The sequence below is a fragment of the Pyrus communis genome, chromosome 6 (assembly GCF_963583255.1).
Source record: "Pyrus communis chromosome 6, drPyrComm1.1, whole genome shotgun sequence".
NCBI classification, from domain to species: Eukaryota; Viridiplantae; Streptophyta; class Magnoliopsida; order Rosales; family Rosaceae; genus Pyrus; species Pyrus communis.
This window is the reverse complement of record NC_084808.1, coordinates 14,781,153-14,800,821: the sequence shown is the minus strand read 5'-3', so window position 1 is coordinate 14,800,821 and position 19,669 is coordinate 14,781,153. Positions and strand designations below refer to the sequence as shown.

The 19,669-nt window shown below is 40.2% G+C and overlaps 1 protein-coding gene across 1 annotated transcript; it reads right to left on the bottom strand.

Moving 5' to 3' along the window:
- Positions 1 to 4,023: 4,023 nt before the first annotated feature.
- LOC137736875 (cyanate hydratase) lies at positions 4,024 to 7,710 on the bottom strand. The gene is made up of 5 exons (XM_068476179.1): positions 7,332 to 7,710; positions 6,267 to 6,338; positions 5,928 to 6,036; positions 4,426 to 4,490; positions 4,024 to 4,268 (listed from the first exon to the last, which is right to left on the bottom strand). Exons 1-4 carry the CDS (start codon positions 7,598 to 7,600, stop codon positions 4,452 to 4,454), a joined length of 489 nt encoding a protein of 162 aa, XP_068332280.1. The 5' UTR covers positions 7,601 to 7,710; the 3' UTR covers positions 4,024 to 4,268; positions 4,426 to 4,451.
- Between the last annotated feature and the right edge of the window lie 11,959 nt (positions 7,711 to 19,669).

The window sequence follows — 19,669 nt, the reverse complement described above, 5'->3', positions numbered from 1 at the left end:
ACAAAATAATAGGGGTGGAACTTGATGGCTCTCCGAGCCCCATCACCTAGCTCACGGTTGCTACCATCCTTAACATGTTTCACGCACACTCCCGACAGAATGGCATGCCAATATGCCTCGAGGAAGTCTCTAAACAAGTCATCAGAGCTAATCTTGAAGTGAGCAACCTTGAAGTAACCAACCTTGCTCAAAGACCCGCCTTAACGGTACAATGATGGCACACCATCATCATTCTTGTGGTTTGAGGAAGACATACTCGAAGAAATTCAACAAAGATGCAAGGAAGATTCATTAGACGGCTGCTTAAAAAATTAAATTAAATTAAATTTAAAAAAAAAAATAAGAAGGAAAGGGCTGAGCACAAACAAGCCACACAGCCTAAAAAAAATAAAAAAATAAAAAAAAAAATAAAAAAAAAAACAGCTATCGGCCCGAACTTCAAACAGGCTTAAACCTTAGGCCTTCTTCTTTTCCTCCTATACCAAGCACGGGCCCAAGCCCAGCCACAAAAAAAAGGGGGAATCAAGCCTCGCGGCCCAATCCAACCAACAGGGGACCAGCGCCCTTACACCTTCTATCATCTCTCACCCACAAGCCTCATGGCCTTGCTCCAGCCCACGCCAAGCCCAGACCATCAAAAGACCATCAGTCAGGTCCTCACCGAAATTCCCATTACTCCACTTCCAGTCATTTCGGCACAACCAACATAGCCATCACTACCAATCATCCAGAGCAATCATTATCAGACATTAATCCATCTTCATCCCTAAAAGGAACAGTCAAGTCCTCCAAATTGTCAGGCTCAAAGAAAAATAAAGCCACTCAGTTTGAAGATTTAGCACAATAATTACTTGCAGAAATAGCGATGCTCCATACTGAAGAAGAAAAAGCCGTAGACTTTGAATCTTCAGACGCATCCTCACAGCAACCAGCCAACTCAGCAAGCCAAAAATCACTGTCAGCCAAGTGGGTCGATTACCAAGATTCCCAAGACCCATTTGCTTAAAACCATGTGAAAACTTCAGTCATCATGTCAGGTCACCATGTGAACACAGTTATTTGCCATGTGAAAATTCAACCTTCCTTCCAAGACACCATGTGAAGCATTCAGAATTTATTTGTACCAATGATTCTGACAAAGCTTAGAGTCATTCAATCATCCATCTCATGCTTCTACAGTAAAAGCAACAATTATTCCAACAATTTTCATTGTTCATCAATAGTGAAAAGCAAGTCATCATTCATCAAATAATAAAAGCAAGTCTTCCAAGACCTTTTTCCAAGTCTATAAGAAGTGGACTATAGATGAGAAGGTTTCAAGTTTGGAATTTCCACAATTTCTCATAAAAAGCTTTCTTTAACTTCACACTGTACCCAAAGAAATAAAAAATTGTAAACACTTTTAATTTTCAAATGTCAAGGATGCCTGCGTGCACCAATATCCTTTTCATCAGTTATTTTCTTATTTGTTGATTCAATCGTCAGTAAATCAATTGTAAGTTTCAGTGTAAGTTTTGCAATAAAATTTTTTAAATTATATCAGCATCATTATTTTAAATTCATTATTTTCATTATGAATATTTTCATAACAACTAATTTTGGATGACATAAAATTCTTACCTACGGTCAATTCATTGAATACCTCAAGTTCAAGGTAAACACCGATCAATCATTTGTTCAATTCTTCTTATTCATATATATATATATATATATATATCAATTGGGCCCGTTCTGCTCTCAAATTAGAACCAGAACTGAAAAATATTACATGTTCAGTTCGGTTCATGCCAGTTCACGATTAGAATAATAAATCATTTGAATCTTGCAAACATATATTTAGAGCACATACAAAAGTCAAAGGATTTTTATAGTAAAAGACAGTAATTGGATCTCGCAACGAAGAACATGCATGACCAATCATAAAGAATGATGAACCACAATAGCACAATAGAAGAATATTTAAAAATTTAATAGCACCAAAACTTTACAAAGTTAATAAATATTATTCATATCAACAATTCATAATTCACAAGACACTAACACATAATTGACAAATTTAGCTCACCAAACCCATTATGGTTATTAATTTAACAATCTAGAACTGAAAGATTAAAACATTCTTATTAAGAAACTTGGTCAAACGATTCAAATTCACAAAAAAATTCCAATTAATTATTTATATTCACGGTTCGGTTCGGCTCCAAGTGGTTCCGCCAACATGAGAATCGGAATCAGAACTAGTATGAATAGTTCAGTCCGGTTCTTAAACTTATGTTGACTTTTTTTTTTGTCAATACAGTTTTTATAGTTTATTTTGTCGCAGTTTAATTCAGTTTCACGGTTCCACGGTTCCACGGTTTTTATACCCAACCCTATATATAACAATATATCTACACTAAGGAGTTGGGAGATAATTGGTCTCAAACTCATCATCCACGAAATTCAAATCTAAACCTCTCACTTACAAGTATCATCATATTAGGGTCTGTTTGGGTGGATATTTAATATTGGGCTTAGTGAGGATGAAGGCCCAAGAACACAAAAAGCAAAGAGAAGATTTGCCTCAAGCAAATCGACAGCCCAAGAAGAATTAAAAACCATTTTTACAAGGAATAGGCAACAAGCCAATGTAAGAAGTGATGGGCGACAGATAGAAGGCAGCTCACCTCCAGCAAAAAGGACTTTTCTAGGGCAGAGATAAGTAAATAATTGGTGACTCACTATCGTCCGAGGGCCATCACAAGAAGGCAAAACTTGGACAGTCGGGCTAAGAGGTTTATAAAAGCAGCAAGGGACATTAGATACAAGGACACTCAACTAATCAATCAAAAGACATCCAACGTTGCTTTCAAGCAAGAAACCATAAAGCTTCATTTTGTCCAGACTCTACCCTTTTTAGTCATAGTCCTCCATAGAAAGTCATCTTTTGTCTAGTTTAAAAGCTCTGCTACCTTCCCCCAATGTTGTAGTATCAATTCCCTTTAGTAAATCATATTTACATCCCATTCTCCAGAGATTACAACCATTGTAAAACACAAAGAGAAGTGGTTGCAAGAGGATGAACCTTGCATGACAAGGTTATAATCTTGCCTGAGTCTCTTTTGTTTGCACTTATATAAAGTAGATCTGCTGTTTAATGTATCTTCCATTATGTTTTAAATCAATATTAAACTAGTTTTCGTTCAAAGTTTCATCTATGATCAAATTTGGGTAAACTAATGAACTATGCTTCTTTAAAGTTAACTGTAATCAAAGAAATGGTTGGAAGGGCCCTGAACCCCCTTCATTTTGGACATACAATATTATGAGTAAAAGTCCTTGTTTACATGGCAAGAAAAAAAACTTTATATAGACTTAACTCATCTGTAACAATCCAAGAGAATCAAGAAGTCTAAGTAACGTGTGGCGCAAGTTATCAACCCAATTCATAATAAATAAAAAAAGAACAGTCTGTTATACAAAGATAACAGTGGCACGCTTAGATCCATGTTAGTTTTGATTGTGAGCCTCAAGGCCTAACAAAGGCCCCACATAGGCACCATTCAAACTAACAGCAAACTCATAATGTAGCACACCAAGCAGCAAACCTTGCCTAAACCTTGCCCGATAGGCAAGAACCCAAGAGAGCTGTGCGAGGAACAGATCTAGCCCGAACGAGGTCACGTTCTTCATTTGTATTAAATCGTGTCTCTCTCCCTTTCATGAATGAAATATGTCGTATTCTCTTTCAAACCTGAGTAACAACCTTTAAGAGTCTAGAAAAAGGATTGTTAACTCCTTAAAATGCCCAATACCTGGCAAGCAAGCAATACTCTGCCTTCGAATGAAACCATCCATGCGACAAGGGTCTTAAACCCAAAGAGAAGCCAAGCAAGATGACGAAACTTGAGGAGTCTGTTTGGAAGTACAAATGCACTACTTCGCAAATAGCTACCTGCCCTTTTCATATTCGAAATGCAAGTACCACACAACTAATTGACTTATTAAGATCCTGTTAACAAAGTCGGGAAGCTCTCCGAACTATGAACGGAAATGTAGACAAAATTATTGACCAGGGAACAACGTTGACAACACTTGTCTCGGATTGAGGCTGTGCTTATACTTTCTTACAACACGATACTTCTAAGATTTTGTTTAACAACGCCAGGCAGCACAAACACCTATATGGCATACAATACAAGGAGTTTATTGATAAAGACACTTAAGTTACAACACCTGCCTGTGTATGCGGCATATTATTTCCCTTGCATTACCATTTGCTCCGGTTTCTGTCCATCAAAAGTGAAGATTTTAAGCAATATTAAAGCAAAGGATTACGAACGATTTCAACTGAATGAAATTTTGTGTAAAAAGGCCAGGCGGCACTGACAACTCGAGGGAGATGCAAGGACTTTATTGATAAAGGAAACATAAAGTATGGATCACCTGCTTCAGCATGAGGCTGTGCATTATCATTCCAAACGCAACCTTGAAACCATGTGCTCTGACTTCTGTAAATAGGAATGAAACAATGTACGCATAAATAAAGCAAAAGAAAAGGATATTAACTGAACGAAATAACGTGGTTCGGACTGATTAACATGCACTATGCAGTATTTCCAAGCGAAGGAGATGTATAGGATGAATATACTTATTCAAGGTTCTTCAACAACTCTGATTCTATGCACTTGTGATACTGGCGTTGTCTCCCCAACCAAACTATATTGGTGCACAATAAAAATGCCCTTCTATATTTCAAGCTTTATAAAAGTGCCCTAATTGAAAGAAAGAGTAAGAAAATAATAGAAAATAAGCTCTCCAAAACTGCATCTTCTAGAATCAATCAACTACGTCAATGGGATTTTGCCGGTCTTTTTTAATTTATGTTTTCAGTTTGAAGGGCTTCATAGTCAAGAAGAGTCATAAATTAGACACATATGCTTTGTTTGCTAGAGGATTGGATTAGAGTGAAGAACCCTCTAAATTCAAGGCATATTGACGGTTGAGCATTAGACATGAAGGAACTTCTCTCTTCTAATCCTACCATTTTGGGGAGGATTGGAATGGATAAGTTTCATCTTGAGTAATCCATTTCCTAACTCCAAGTTGGTCACAATTTTTTCATTTCCTCCTTCAACATACCTTGACAATAGTATCTTATCCAGTCCAATCCAATGCTCAATACCAAATGAGGCCACAAAGCACAATTTGAAGATTCATAAAAAAGCCACTTTACTTTTTGTCCGAGGCACTTAGGTACTATATTAACACTTAGGATGTAGACGATTGATTTGGTAAAGCTTTTCAACTATAAGTATTGTCCTAGAAGGGGCATCAAGTGTCCACTCCAACAATCATGAAGCACAAAAGGTAGCACCTTCCATAGCATGAGCTAACTTGTAAACTCATCCAGATTATTGGAAATCAACTCCGGTTGTGGCCCAAATTGTCACCCAGATTCCAAACAGAGGATGGAACTGTAGGCCTAGACTCTCAGTGACTCGGTCTAGAAATATACATGCCTTTTACAAGACAAATACATACTACATTTAAACAGGATCGGCCTTGCTAGCAGGCCTTGAATTTTTCCAAATAGAATAAATGAAGGTCAGCATTATCATCTAACCTAGGCTGTTGGTGTATCATTTATAACTTTTAACTCCCATATGGGGAAAAAAAAAAAAAAAAAAAACAAACAGTCAATCTGTCACATGAGCTGGTGCCAACTAAGATACGTCAAACTTGCACGCTTTAGTTTAATGTTGCTCTTTGTTAAATCTAAAGATTAGAGTTGATCATTTTCAATCATGAAGAACTATAAAAAGTTGAATATCAATTCTGCTGCTGAAATATCTTACTAATTCACTGCAGATTTTTAGATTAACTTTTCAGTTCAAATTCTTTTTTTTACAAGTTACTATCAAAATAAGGCAGGAATAGCAACTGACCTGCTCAGAATGAGGTAAATATTTCCCATCAAATGTCAGGACTACCCGATCCTTGCCATCCACACCTTTAACTTTGTCGACTGAACAGTAGAAGTCTATAGCTGACATACTATCATAAAACGAGAATGTTAAAGAAACATAAAGGTATTATAAATTTCTCTAGCCAGGTAAATTGAATAACATATAGTTGCATACAAATTTTACAACAGTTTTCTCAGCCACCAATCATACAACCATCACATAACAATCTCAGTGACAATCATCAATTACCAGTATGTCAAAATTCGTTGCAATTTCAGTAGCATTTTGTTAAAATCAATACACAAAACACAAACTTACATTCCATCGCCAAATTCCTCATTGACAATCTCCTTGATGCTTTCACCAAAATGCATAACTGCCTCATTCAACCTGCAGAATTGAAAATCAGCAAATGATAGGAATACCAGCTAGAAGGATAATTAACTTTGAGGAAACAATCAGAGAAAGCTCATTTGACTTCTTAACATCAAGATTTTCGTGAATCATGAAGGTAATAGATGTAACTATCACAGCAGGTGTACACCTTCCAACAAACGATATAAACTTTGTACTGCCCTTCAAATAACATCTTTATTTCATTAACATTATCATTTTTAGAATTCTCTAATGTTTCACCACCCAGTACTGCACTAAACAATTATGCTCAAATAAAATAATAAGCACGCAGTATGCCATCTGCAGGGGAACTAATCTTATATTCATAACCAGAAGGGTTTATGCTAATTAAATTTTTGAAGTGAAATCGAACTTTACTTACAAGATTAAATGTATAATTTAGTGTATGAAAATTCGTTAGTACCAAACCAAACTCTTTACCCAACATATTTCTCAACTCTTTCACGTAATATAGGATTGACCCATGGAACTCAACCCATGAACGAGTCTCAGCAAATAAAATGATGGAATGTATTAAAACTTTGGGCTTGATCAAGAATCATATAGAGGTTGTTTCAAATCATTTCGTTGGCGTTTCGCTCCAGTTTTGCATTTTAAGTATATCACGTCGGCTTTAAGTGTTCTCTTACTTAATAATATACCAATGTGATACCTTGACAACTCATACAATCCATTGATACCTTCATAGCTTGCGAGCCTTTAATCAATTCTCACAAGATATTAAATGTATTAGCCATCCAAACTGCTAATCAGCCTCCAAAAAGATAATGCAACAATGGGCAATAAATTGGTTTGAACTCACCATCTACGAGATTCAAACCTTACACTCTTCACTTACAAGTCAAGAGAAATACTACTAAACCATAATACTACCGAACCATAATACTAAGCGGCTAGAACTTAGAAGTTAGAATCTAAACTCATGAGAAAAAAGTTAATTAAGGGGAAGAAATTGAAAAGACCTACCTGTAAATAGTGGGGTCCTGGATCAAATTAGGATCGTAGGACCTCAAGGGTGGAATCATCATCTCCTGAATGAGTTCTTGGGGCAGGTCGGGCAGGGCAGCCTGCAACTTAGGGGCAGTCTCAGGCTTGAGCTGAGCTTGGCGCCTGAGAAGCTGGGCAACATAAACGTTGGTGAGGCCCGTCTCCTTGGCAAGCTGGCTGTAGGACTTGCCGGACTTGTGCTTCGCGGCCTGAAGCTGGTGGGTTATGCTTGCTTTCTTCTCTGCCATTTTTTCAGTTTTGGGATTCTCTCTCTCAGTCCCTCTGTCAATATGTGTGTCGGCATATAGGCGCGTACAAAAGCGTCACTGTTGGGAGCTTTACGGATTTTTCAGAGGAAGGCCAAAATCCAGTGAATGTTGGGTTTTGTTTGGATAAGTTTCGCTTTATTGGGATTTCTTTGAATAAGTAGAGGCTGCTAAAGGTTTGCTAAAGAGTTTATATTATAACAAGATCAACAGTTGTGAAGCAAAAAATAATAAAAAGACGACACGTGGATTTTTGGGTAAAATGGATAAAATTACCTTCAAGGCACACCGGAATTCCTATGCACGAGCAGTGGACAAACATTTCACAATCAAGTCAAAAGTGTCCAAAATAGGTAACCCCCAAAACATTCATTTTAAATTACGTTAATTGGCTAATTAATGGATTTATTACCTAATTAATCCATTAATTACCAATTAAACTATCAATCACAACCAAAAAATACACTAGAGGCCGGTCACCTTCTCTCCCAAAGGGACCGGCCATGCATTATATATTTGACCGCATTTTCTCTAAAAAGCTAGGTCTTCACTCTTGCTAAACACTCAAAATTCTCCAAACACTTTTCCCTTAAAATTATAACTTTGGTATTGGAGGTTCTTCGACCAAAGTGCCCCGCCCCCTTATTCATCGTGGGCACGTGAGGCTCTTAGCCTTGACCTGAGGTGTTATTTGTTTTGTATGTGCGATTTTGTCTAAGAACAAGGAGGAAGAAATTTGCATCCAAAAATTGGTGCTTTCATTGAGAGTTGAGTCCCACACTCGTAGAAGACTCTCGCATCTAAGGTTTTCTATTTTCTTGTCCATTTGTAGAATTTTCGTACATTCTTATTTTTAGAATTTTTTATTTGCAAAAATTCTTTGATAAAACGTAAAAGAAAAGTACAATGGCTAGAAATGTAGAAAATTCAACAAGTGAAAATTCCAATATTCAAGATATAGGACCGCGGCGATCCACAAGGATAAATGTGATAATAAGTGGAGCGGCACCACCACCAAGAGTTCCCACCGCGGGAATCACCGCAACGACTACCACGATAACCACCTACGACGAGGTCCATGGTGCTATCACCAAGGCCCAAGCTATGCCATTTAAGCAAGCCTAAGACGTGCCATCCAAGGCTCACGGCACCAAGGCCAATGCCTAATCCATGTCACTTCAAGCCCAATGCGAGCCCAATGCATTGCCAAGACGAGCCCTAGCCTCACACCTATGTGCGTCACATACCGAGCAGCCCACTCCCGTGGCCCAACCTGCTTCCGCCGATCAACCCACTCTCGTGGCCTAGCTTACTCCTGCGGCCCAGTCTGCTCCCGTAGCCTTCCAAGTAGCCCAAATAGATCCAAGATTAGTTCAACCGTCCCAACTCCAAATTTCTAGACCAACGATCGAACTGGAAGTATTTTCACCACATTTTTCTATAGATTTGACATTTCCCAACTCAAATCTCGCGCCCGGAGTCTACCACACTTCCACTACTTAAGGAGACGCATTCCTTCCTAGCTATTCCAACCCAAATAGAGAACAACACTTGTCTCGACAAGTCATAAAGTTGACGAGTGCCTTCACACAGTAGACGACCTTGGTGAACCAGCTCTTGCAGCGCACTGAGATGCAACGTGCCCCAGACGAGGTGTCTTGAAGTAGGACAAGGGCAGACAAAAAACTTCTCCAGTAGCGTCTTGGCAAGCAGCCACTCGACCAGCTACGAACCGAGCATTCGGGCAGTGTGCACTCCCTGATTGGGCCCCCAAGATAGTGTATACTCTCGTCTTAGCGCACGGAGGAGCGTGCACTCTCGACTAAGCCCACAAACGAGCATACATTCACGATTGGGATCACACATCGATAGTCAACATAAGCAACCTTCCAAGCGAAGTGTTCATTCGCTGCTAAACCCGTAAGGAGCATCCTCTAGCTCACATCGGACGAAAAGAAGCAGTCACTTAATCTAGCTCAAGTTCAACCAGTAGCCTATGAAGAACTTGCTCACCTATTAGGAACGTACCACACGCACCGTATCTGCGGCATAGATGAGCCAAACACATGGAAGAGCAGCCTAGACCATCAAGTCAAGGCTTCGGGCAGCTGAGAGCTCTGCTACCCTAACAAAGGAAAATTTAGGAAGAAGTACAGAGATTCTTGACCAAGTGATTACGCAATTTCCAACTCAACGAAGTCACTGATAAGGCACTACGACAGAACATGACCAACATAAGCAGGTCACCCTTCACGGATGAGATCAAACAGGCTAAGCCTTCATGCAAGTTCAACATGCCACATTTCACATCCTTCAAAGGAGATGAAGACTCAGAAAGACACCTAAAGTGCTACCGAATCAATGTTCCTCTATCGAAACAACAACGATCTCATGTGTAAGATATTCGCCACCACATTACAAGGCGAGGCGAAAGATTGGTTTTAAACCCTGCCGCCACAATCCATCCAGAGTTTTGACGAACTTTCTTTGGTTTTCACAAAAGAATATTCATCCTAATGCTCGATAAAAAAGAAGTTTGACCATTCGTTCAACGTTAAGAAGAACCCAAATGAGTCGTTTTGTGACTATATGAAGAGGTTCAAAGCAGAGAAGGCAAGGATAATCAGATGCAACGACTCGATAGCTAGAGCAGCCTTCTAAAAATGACTTATAGCATACCATCTGTTATTAAAAAACTTGATCATGAAAGAAGATCTAACTCTGGCATACTCTTTCGTTCTGGCAAAGAAGCATGCAATTTGGGACGAGGCTTGCCAATGCACATTTATGGACTTAAAGAAGTACCTGACATCACATTCCTACTATCTAAACCGGAAGCAGTGAAGGACTTATTCGCATGTTTGATGATATCTAAAGCAGCAATAAGCTCTACCATCATACGAGAAGAGTTTGGGGCCCGACTACCTGTATTCCACAGTTCAAAAGCTCTCATCGATGCTGCCAGAAATTCAAAAGCTAACTTTGGCGATAGTTGTTGCAACCTGGAAGCTTAAGTTTTACCTTCAAATGCACGCAATCATCCTCATGACGCAGTATTTCGCCTAATCCAGACGCACGACGATAAAGGTGTAGACCTTGACAGATCCAAAGTTTTCTAACGAAAGCAACAATTCGGCCCAAAAGACACGCCAAGGGCAGACGAACACTCGAAGGACACACTCGGAAGCAAGTTTTTTCCTCGTCGCCCCAAAAGATTCTACATAGGAGCAACATGTATCGGCAGTTGAGCACCACCTCCTGATGCGTATCACACGGCCCTATCAGACCTTTGCTCCATAATTTAGCTCTGAAATTGCCCAATACCGGCAGTTGAGCATCTCCTGTTACGTGTAACATGGCCCTAGCTCCAGGACTCCATACCACCCATTCACGATGTAACAGAATGGCCCAATGACGCCTCAGAGGTAGCTGAGCATGCCCTAGCCATGACTGTTCTACCCGATGGAGACTTTAGGCATTTGCATGTCGACGGCGCATCTAACTACAAAGGTTCGAGAACAGGCGTAGTCCTTGTCACCCCAGACGGTTTGACGCCCAAGTAAGCGATCATTTTGGGCTTCAAAGTATCTAACAACGAAGCAGAGTACGAGACCCTCCTAGCAAGCCTCCGAATTGCAAAAGACTTGGCGGTGAAAAAACTCACAATTCATTTTGATTCTTAGCTATTCACTAGCTAAACTACTGAGACGTTTCAGACTTACACTCTCACTCAAGTTCCACAAGCAGACAAAGCTTATGTGGACTCACTAGCTAGCCTAGGCTCTACCTTTGACCACCAACTGAAACGCTCTATTCCGGTGGAGTATCTAGATGAGCCAAGCGTAGAGGCGAAGCTAGCAGTTGAGGTGTCACAGGTTAGTATAACTCCAAAATGACAAGATTTCATTGTAGACTACCTAGTCAATGGCACATTCCCCACGGATATATTGGAGTCTAAGAAGCTCTAAATCAAGGCAACACGCTACTACATGTGGAACGGCATTCTCATCCAAAAATCCTACACCGGACCACATCTCCATTACCTAACACCTCTCGATAACTTGAAGGTTCTAAGCTCAATCCATGAAGGCGTATGTGGAAATCACTTTGGAAATCACTTAGCACAGAAGGCTCTTAACGCAGGCTACTACTGGCCTACCATGCACCGAGATGCTAAGAAGTTAGTACAAAAGTACGACTGTTGCCAACGCTACAAACCGGTACCAGTATTGCCTGCCAACAAGCTACACCCGCAGACGAATCCTTAACCGTTAATGTAGTAGGCAATCGACCTAGTAAGACCTATGCCACGTGCTACTAGGGGTAGAGGCATGATGATCAACCGACTACTTCACCAAATGGATAGAAGCAGAGCTTAAGTCGACCACGACTCAAACGGACATAGAGCACTTCATATGGAGGAACATCATTTTCTGATTTGGCATCCCTTAGTCCATCGTCACTGACAACGGCCCTCAATTTATGGGCAAAGATGTGGTGAAGTTCTTCCAAAAGTATGGCATCAAGCAGCACATGTCCACGCCGAAATATCCTCAAGGCAATAGGCAGGCTAAAGCATCCAACAAGTTGATCCTCGACTGCCTCAAGAAATCCCTTACCAATAAGAAGGGAAAATGGCCAGATGAATTCCCCTAATGTCTGTAGGCATATTGCACCACCAAAAGACGAGCAATCGATGAAACTCCTTTCTCTTTGTCATTTGGCTCAGAAGAAATCATTCATCTTAATGTCATCAATCCAAGTATCACCACTCTACTACCAAGCATTGAGCAGAACAGTAAGGAGATGGCCACAAGCTTAGATTTGGTAGAGGAAAAGCACGAGCAGATCATCACCCACATCGCAGCTTACCAGCAGCAGCTCTTCTCTAGCTACAACAAAAGGGCCAATATCCAGCAGTTCCAGTCCAAAGATCTAGTCCTAAGAAAAGCCTTCATCACTGCTCGCAAAGAAGGCTCCAAAAAGATGGATCCCATCTGGGAAAGTCCGTACAAGATCAGCAGAGTACGCGGTAAAAGTAATTACACCCTCGCCACCATGAAATGACAAAAAGATCAAAAAGCAGTGGAACACCTACAATCTGAGGAAGTACTATGTATGACCTCCCGCTACATCAAAGCCCAAAAACTCAAACAGCCTAATAGGCACCACCTCACAAGCCGATGACTATCCAGTTGTTATGCAGTTCCTACCTTACAGCTAAGTTCTCATTTGTTTCACTCGTTTTTTAATGAAGAATTCAGAAGTAATCACAACTTGGCTCGGCTGCATGCTTACAACAACTGATCACTCATGCACTTCAAAAGAAGACTGCGACCTTCTTAGGGACCCATAGCAAGAATTGCGCCCCTCAAATGACCAACCATGCTCACCAGTGCGAGAGGATAAACTAATTGCTTTCCAGTATGATAGGGTAAACCAATTCCCCGACACCCACATGGGTCAACTCACCAAGACGGGAGGATAAACTCTACACTCTAAATATCCAGACATGGATGAGCTTGGCTGCCCTAGTATAATTAGATGCACGATGACTTATGCCGATATTCCTAGAAATAGCCACAATGGACTTTTTCAAGGCTTAGCTAACAAAAGGATTTTAGGTTTCTTGGCCTAATCTGCAAGGAACCGGGCCCTAGAGACGGATGGGGCATATTATGCAGTACACCATATAGACAGCTGCCTTGGAACCCTAAAGCTGCTACTGAGTACACTAAGGTAACCTACAGTTTTCGGAAGACTACCTACGACTTACCCTTCGTGCAATAAAACCTCGCTAGACTTATACAACCGCACATTCTTGTGAAAGGTTAAACAAGCTAGCGTGCATATACGAAGCTTTATCCACTGCCGACATGCTACGTTGTCGATAAGCTTCACCTCTGCCATGCGCGGAACAGCCTACACCCAAGTCCTAAAGTGTTGTGATAATTGCTACGCAACCTACGGAATTGGAGAAAGCCAAGGTTAAACATCCTAGTGGTTACGCGAATTTGTCTGATTCTGTAAGTAAGGCATCCGGTTGCCAACCATATGGCTAACAACTTTGCAAAGTTCTACACCAACACATACGACTGCATAGGCTGCGCGGGCATATCTGCTTATAGAAAAGTAGCACGCCTGCCATTGGTTTATAAAGTCTAAAGGTTAGGTCATTAACAAAAGAAGCGAAGATGAAAAAAAGTGAAGAAAACAAGTTTATAAACAACTAGCAAAGGCCAAAAGAGTTTAAGCAAAACAAGAGCTACAAGGAAAAACAAAGAAAATCCTAAAGGTTACCTAGAAGACTACACTTCAGTAGCTTGGATATCCCACGACTAGTTGGTTGCCACACTTTCAACAACCGCGACGCTCTTAGCAATGACATCATCCAGTGCTTCACCCCCGGCTGCCTCAGACACCAACTTCTCCAACTACTTCACCAATGAAAGCCTCAAAAGTAAAAGTAAGCAAGTCTTCCGGAGAAATAGAGAAGGTCTCGAAACCTCATCCACTTCCTTCTTCAGACTTTCCTTAATCTTCAGTACACCTTGAAGTTCCATCACTTGGGGTTCAAGCCTATCGATGATTCTGTTAAAGTGGATCACTTAATTATAAGCAACAATCAAACTCTTCATCCTTTGCATAAGCAGCGAAACGAAGCTCAGAAACTGCAAACTCAAGATCTTAAATCTAAGGTATGTAACATCCAATTTCCTTCTTTGCATTTTCATACTTAACTTGGATCACGTCAAGCATGGTCTTCAAGTCAACGATCTCTCGCCGAGTGGTCTCAAGCTGCAGAGAAGTGGGGGCAAAAGTATTAGACCCTTTCAAAGCAGCGAGCTCAGAATCTAACCTCTTGATCTCCTCGACCCAGGAATAAGCTTCAGCTGCCATAGTCTTCGCCACCTCCTTGGCAGCCTTGCTATATTTACATCATAGCAAGCAGAGCAGTCCTTCTATATTAGGTCGTATGCTTCGCAAAGGAACTTGGGCAAACAAGCCTTTCTAATGTCATCAACAAACTTGGCACAAACGCCTATGTCTTCAAGCAGATCTGGTTTCAAGAGCACACAGATCTCAGCAGCCTCTCTAAAAGCAGGCTTAGTGGATTTCTCACAACTGCCTATACGAGCAGTCTCATCCTTCCCAGCAGGCAAATCAGTCTCAGCAACAGAGGAAGTAGGCATTGGCGCCACTTTAGCAGTAGAGTCCACCTTATCACTCTTCATAACAGCAAGCCTCTCCAAATGTGAACAAAACTTAGCTCCCAACGTACATCTTGGTACATACTTAGGCATTGGAGGCATGATACGACCTTTACGTTGAGTAATCTTATCAGCAATTGTACAAGCCATTCTCGACATGGCAGGCGCCACATGCTCAGATCTAGCAGTCCTATTTTTCTTCCCATTGGAAGAAATCATGTTAATCACAGAGCTCTCGGCAGCAGGCAGACCCTCACAAGCAGCGGATGAAGTCTTTAGTTTTCTCAACCAGCATCTCTTGAGCAGGCTGGGAAGATCTCTTCATTTCCACCTTCATTCATAATAGGCTCCACGATAGCGTTCAGACGAGCCAATACATCCACCTTGATCTCATTTACCTCATCTTTCGAGAGTAGCCTACCTTTCTCCCAACAAAAAGAATTAAGAAGCCAATGTCATTCACGGTACTCAGCAGGGGAGCAAAACCCATACTGGCTTTTCCCTCATTTTTTCTCTCAAACTAGCAGGCAGGAGGCCTACATTGCCCAACATTCTCGACCTCCTCATTTTTCTCAATCACCGGCATGGCCCTCGTTAGGTCCAAGAGCCCAAAGGACATGAGCCATGCGACTCGCCTAGCACTGCGCCTCAGTGCCTCAATCCGCGACCCCAGCCGCACAAGCTGCCCTTGGCTCTAGCCAAGCTATGCAGCTCAAGCAGTGGTCCCTGCCATAACACCTCATTGGGCCATGCTGAGATGACTCCTGGCCCCTACCAGCCGATGTGCCGCACCACCTCGATAGTTGCCCTGCGACAACACTATCCAAGAAGAAGACAAGAAAATTTTAATTTTTCTTACCTATGTGCAGTGCAGAGAAGACAAAGCAAACAACGAAAGATGATCCTTTGCACGGGCAAGATGTATAAGATTGCTAGAGGAGGGGGAACAAATATCCTCTAAGCTTTCTCTCTCTTGTAAGGTAGAATAAATTGCTCTCCAAAGTTGATTTACTAATCCACTTAAGGTGGACTTAAATAGGCTTTGAGAGAAATTTATTTCTCTTTCCTAGAAGGATCTAATTTCTAATTAAAGAGGTAATCAACATCAAAATAGGAAGCAGTCCTAAGTTTCCAGAAGCAAGAAAATCTCTACACCCATTGCCTTTTTCTGCGAGTAGCCCAACAGGTGTGGGGGCATTTGTGGAGCCAAAAATAATCAAGAGGCAACACGTGGATTTTTGGGTGAAAATGAAAAAATTACCCTCGAGGCACACCGGAATTCCTACGCGCGAGCAGTGGACAAACATCTCACAATCAAGTCAAAAGTGCCCAAAATAGGTATTTATTCAAAACCTATTTCATCCATCTTTTCCACAAGGTAACCCCCAAAACATTCCTTTTAAATTTTGTTAATTGGCTAATTAATGGATTTATTACGTAATCAATCCATTAATTACCAATTAAACTATCAATCACAACCAAAAAATACACTAGAGGCCGGTCACCTTCTCTCCCAAGGGGACCGGCCATGCATTATATATTTGATCTCATTTTCTCTAAAAAGCTAGGTCGTCACTCTTGCTAAACACTCAAAATTCTCCAAACACTTTTCCCTCAAAATTCTAACTTTGGCATCGGAGGTTATTCTGTCAAAGCCCTCCCCCCCCTCCCCCCCCAAAATCATCGTGGGCGCGTGAGGCTCTTGACCTTGACCTAAGGTGTTATTTGTTTTGTAGGTGTAATTTTGTCCAAGAATAAGGAGGAAGAAATTTGCATCCACAACAGTCACTCTTTAAATTTAGAGAGCAACTATTCACTTGCTAAATATTGAAAAAAAACAATAAAACTCAAAGGTGGACCCTTGAGCAAGGAGAAAAGGAAGAGACAGAAGGTTGTTTAAAAATGACTGGGTTGTGTTTGAGTTGTTAATAATAAAATATTCAAAGTTTGTTAAAATATAGTGTTGTTGGAGATAAAAGTTAAACTGAGTAGCTAAAATAGTTTTTGACCACTGTTCACTCGTTAATTTAACAAAAATTTAGAGTTTCTCTAGGAGATGCTTATGCTCTCTCCTCCTCTATTAGTTTATAGAGTGACTTTTCACAATGTTAATTGAGGGATTCGTTTATAGAGTCTCTTGGAGCAAGGTTTTATTCCTTTTTTTGCTAAAATAGCTACCATAAGTTTTTTAGAGTGTCTTGGAGATGTTGTTGATAACTATTTGTTTTCAATTTTCAGTTTTCATATTTTTACATTTTTCTGAAATTGAGAGCTACTTTCTTTGGTTGTTTGTTAATTGTTTTAGTTTTCAGTTTTCATATGACAAAACATTGTTAAAGCATCTCCGAGAGATTCTCTAATTTTTTGTTAAATTCACTAGCGATCAATGTAAAAAAAACTATTTTAGCTATAAATTTTAAATTAACATCTCTAACAATACTCAATATTTTATTAATTACCCAAATTTTGGAAGAAAGATAAATTATTTATTTACGACTATTCTAGAGAGACCACATTTTGTGAACAACATTTAAACTATCTCTCTAATAGAGGTGGGCAAAAGTAAGTTCCACCTCTACGAGAGAGATGGTTTAAATGTTGCTTACAAAATGTGGTCTTTCCAATAATTTTTTAACATTTAGCTTTTGTTTAGTTTGTCTCTCATCCTCTATAAACTAAAAGCAACTATTCACTATGCTAAAATATAGAGTCCTTTAAAGAGTCTCTTAAAGATGATTTTCATGGGTTTGACTCTTTCAACTAGCTTTTTAGGAGGTTTAAAAATCTCTTGAAGATGCTCGATTCATTTGTCAAAAAAATATTATTATGATTTGAAGAAACTCAGTTTGTAGTTTGAAGTTTGACCCAAACTATAAAGACTAACCCAATCCAATCCCCTTCAGCCCTTTAGTTAATGGCTTAAGACGTTATTGAGATTGAGGGTCAGTTTGAGATTGTTGTGTTTAAAAAAAAAAAAAAAAAAAAAAAAAAAAAAAAAAAACCGTTTCTGTTGTACTTTGAGAATAATCAGCTAAAAGAATAAAGCAGTTGAACGTTTGATAAATCTTAATGTAAAGGTGATATAATTGCATATAGTGACAAAAATGGACATGATAGAGTGCGTGATGACGACAACAAACGTGGCAAGGGCATTAGTTGTGATGGTGGTGGGGGTGCCAATACAAGGGTGTGGTGGTTGGGCTTAGAGGTAAAAAATGATGGAGGGGTGGCGACAACAAGATCATGGTGGCTGTGGTTGTGACGGCAACGTTGGTAGTGGCAGTTGTGTTTATGTGGTGGTGGTGGCAGTGACGACAATGTTGGTAGTGGCAGTTGTGGTTGTGGTACGTAGTAGTTGTGGCAGGTATAGTTGTGATGGTGGTTGTAGTCGTGGTGGTGGTGGTGGAGCAATTGTGGTGTGGTTGTTGTAACAATGGTACTGGTAATGGCATTGGTCATGTAAGAGATTAGAGTTCGTAGTGGTAGGTGGTGGTCACATTGTTCTCCAAGGATAAAATGTGTCTAGAAGGATAAATAATATTAATTTTATAATTAATAAGCGTATTGGAGGTTATTTTTACAAGCTGTTGTCTAGAGGTCATTGCTTTTAAAATAAGAAAGATATTTTATTTTTATCAAACATTTTTTTACTGCTTAACTTTACAATGAAGCAGTTTTTGGTAAAAAAAAAAAAAAAAAACAATACCAAACTGGGCCTGAGTCTAGTCTAGCACACTTTTGTTATGGATGACAACAAGGTGGAGCGTCGAAGCACATTGTTGTTTTAATGAATAAAATATATGTGACTTTCCATACTTCGTCGAAAATTTAATTAGGTTGCTTTTTAAAGCTGTTGTCTAAATATCAATGCTTTTAAAATAAGCAAAATATTTTATTTTTACCAAATATTTTTTTACTGCTTAACTTTAAAATGAAACAGTTTTGGTAAAATAAAAAAATAAAAAAAAAAGCAAAGTGGGCCTTTGTCCAATCTAGTACACTTAGGGTGTATTTGTTTCCCTTCACTAGCCCTCATTGCACTGGACTAGACTAATAGTTAGTCCAGTCCCATGTTTGTTACTTCATGGGACTAGCTTTAGTGGGAGTAAATCGGACTCGCCTCGACAAAGGACCGTGCTAGATGGTCTTAGCAAGAGATGTCGCGAACCATGGGACTAGCTAATCCCTTCGATCGCTCTCTGCTAGCGTCCTCTACTCTCCTCTCTGCTTGCGTTCTCTACCTCTCCTCATCCCTAACTTTGAATCATGAACAAAGACCTCGATTCAAACTTTAATCGGAGAACTCACGAGCTCCATCGTCCGATTCACCTCTACTCAGACTAACCTCATCGGTTGCGCCCTCCGACCCAGAAAACAGAGAAATGAAGAACTTGGGCACAAACTGCATCTTTTTCCTTTCCCACCTCATTCCCGCGACTGAGGAATAAAAGCAGAGAAACGAACGACCACCACAGCCCACCCCATATATCCGAAAGAAACGATTCACAAGGCATAAGCTCTAAACAACATAATCCCCCACACCACAGCTTTAAGCCTAAGCACTTCTCTACCCTCTCCCAGAAAGTCCTTGAGCGCTCAATTCCAACGCCTCACAATCGCCGCCAGGATCCGAGAACGAACTCTGAAATTTCAACTCGTTCCGTTACCCGTAACTCTAGCACCCGCGCCATGCCGTTTTCTTTGAGGCAAAACAAAATAAATACAAAGTTTCAAACTTTGAAAAATAAGAAGGAGGCCAAAGTAATTTGAGGTGGATTGGAAGAAAAAAGGGAGTTGGGAGAAAACAGAGGTACATAGAAAGGTGGTAAACAGTGGGTAG

What these genes read in the sequence shown, in the direction of transcription:
- LOC137736875 (XM_068476179.1), bottom strand. Translation starts at nt 7,600, where the DNA reads ATGGCAGAGAAGAAAGCAAGCATAACCCACCAGCTTCAGGCCGCGAAG. An exon ending in GAGGAATTTGGCGATGGAAT is followed by an intron (nt 6,037 to 6,266) that starts GTAAGTTTGTGT and finishes GTTTTATGATAG; the next exon opens with TATGTCAGCTATAGACTTCT. An exon ending in ATTTACCTCATTCTGAGCAG is followed by an intron (nt 4,491 to 5,927) that starts GTCAGTTGCTAT and finishes TCCTATTTACAG; the next exon opens with AAGTCAGAGCACATGGTTTC.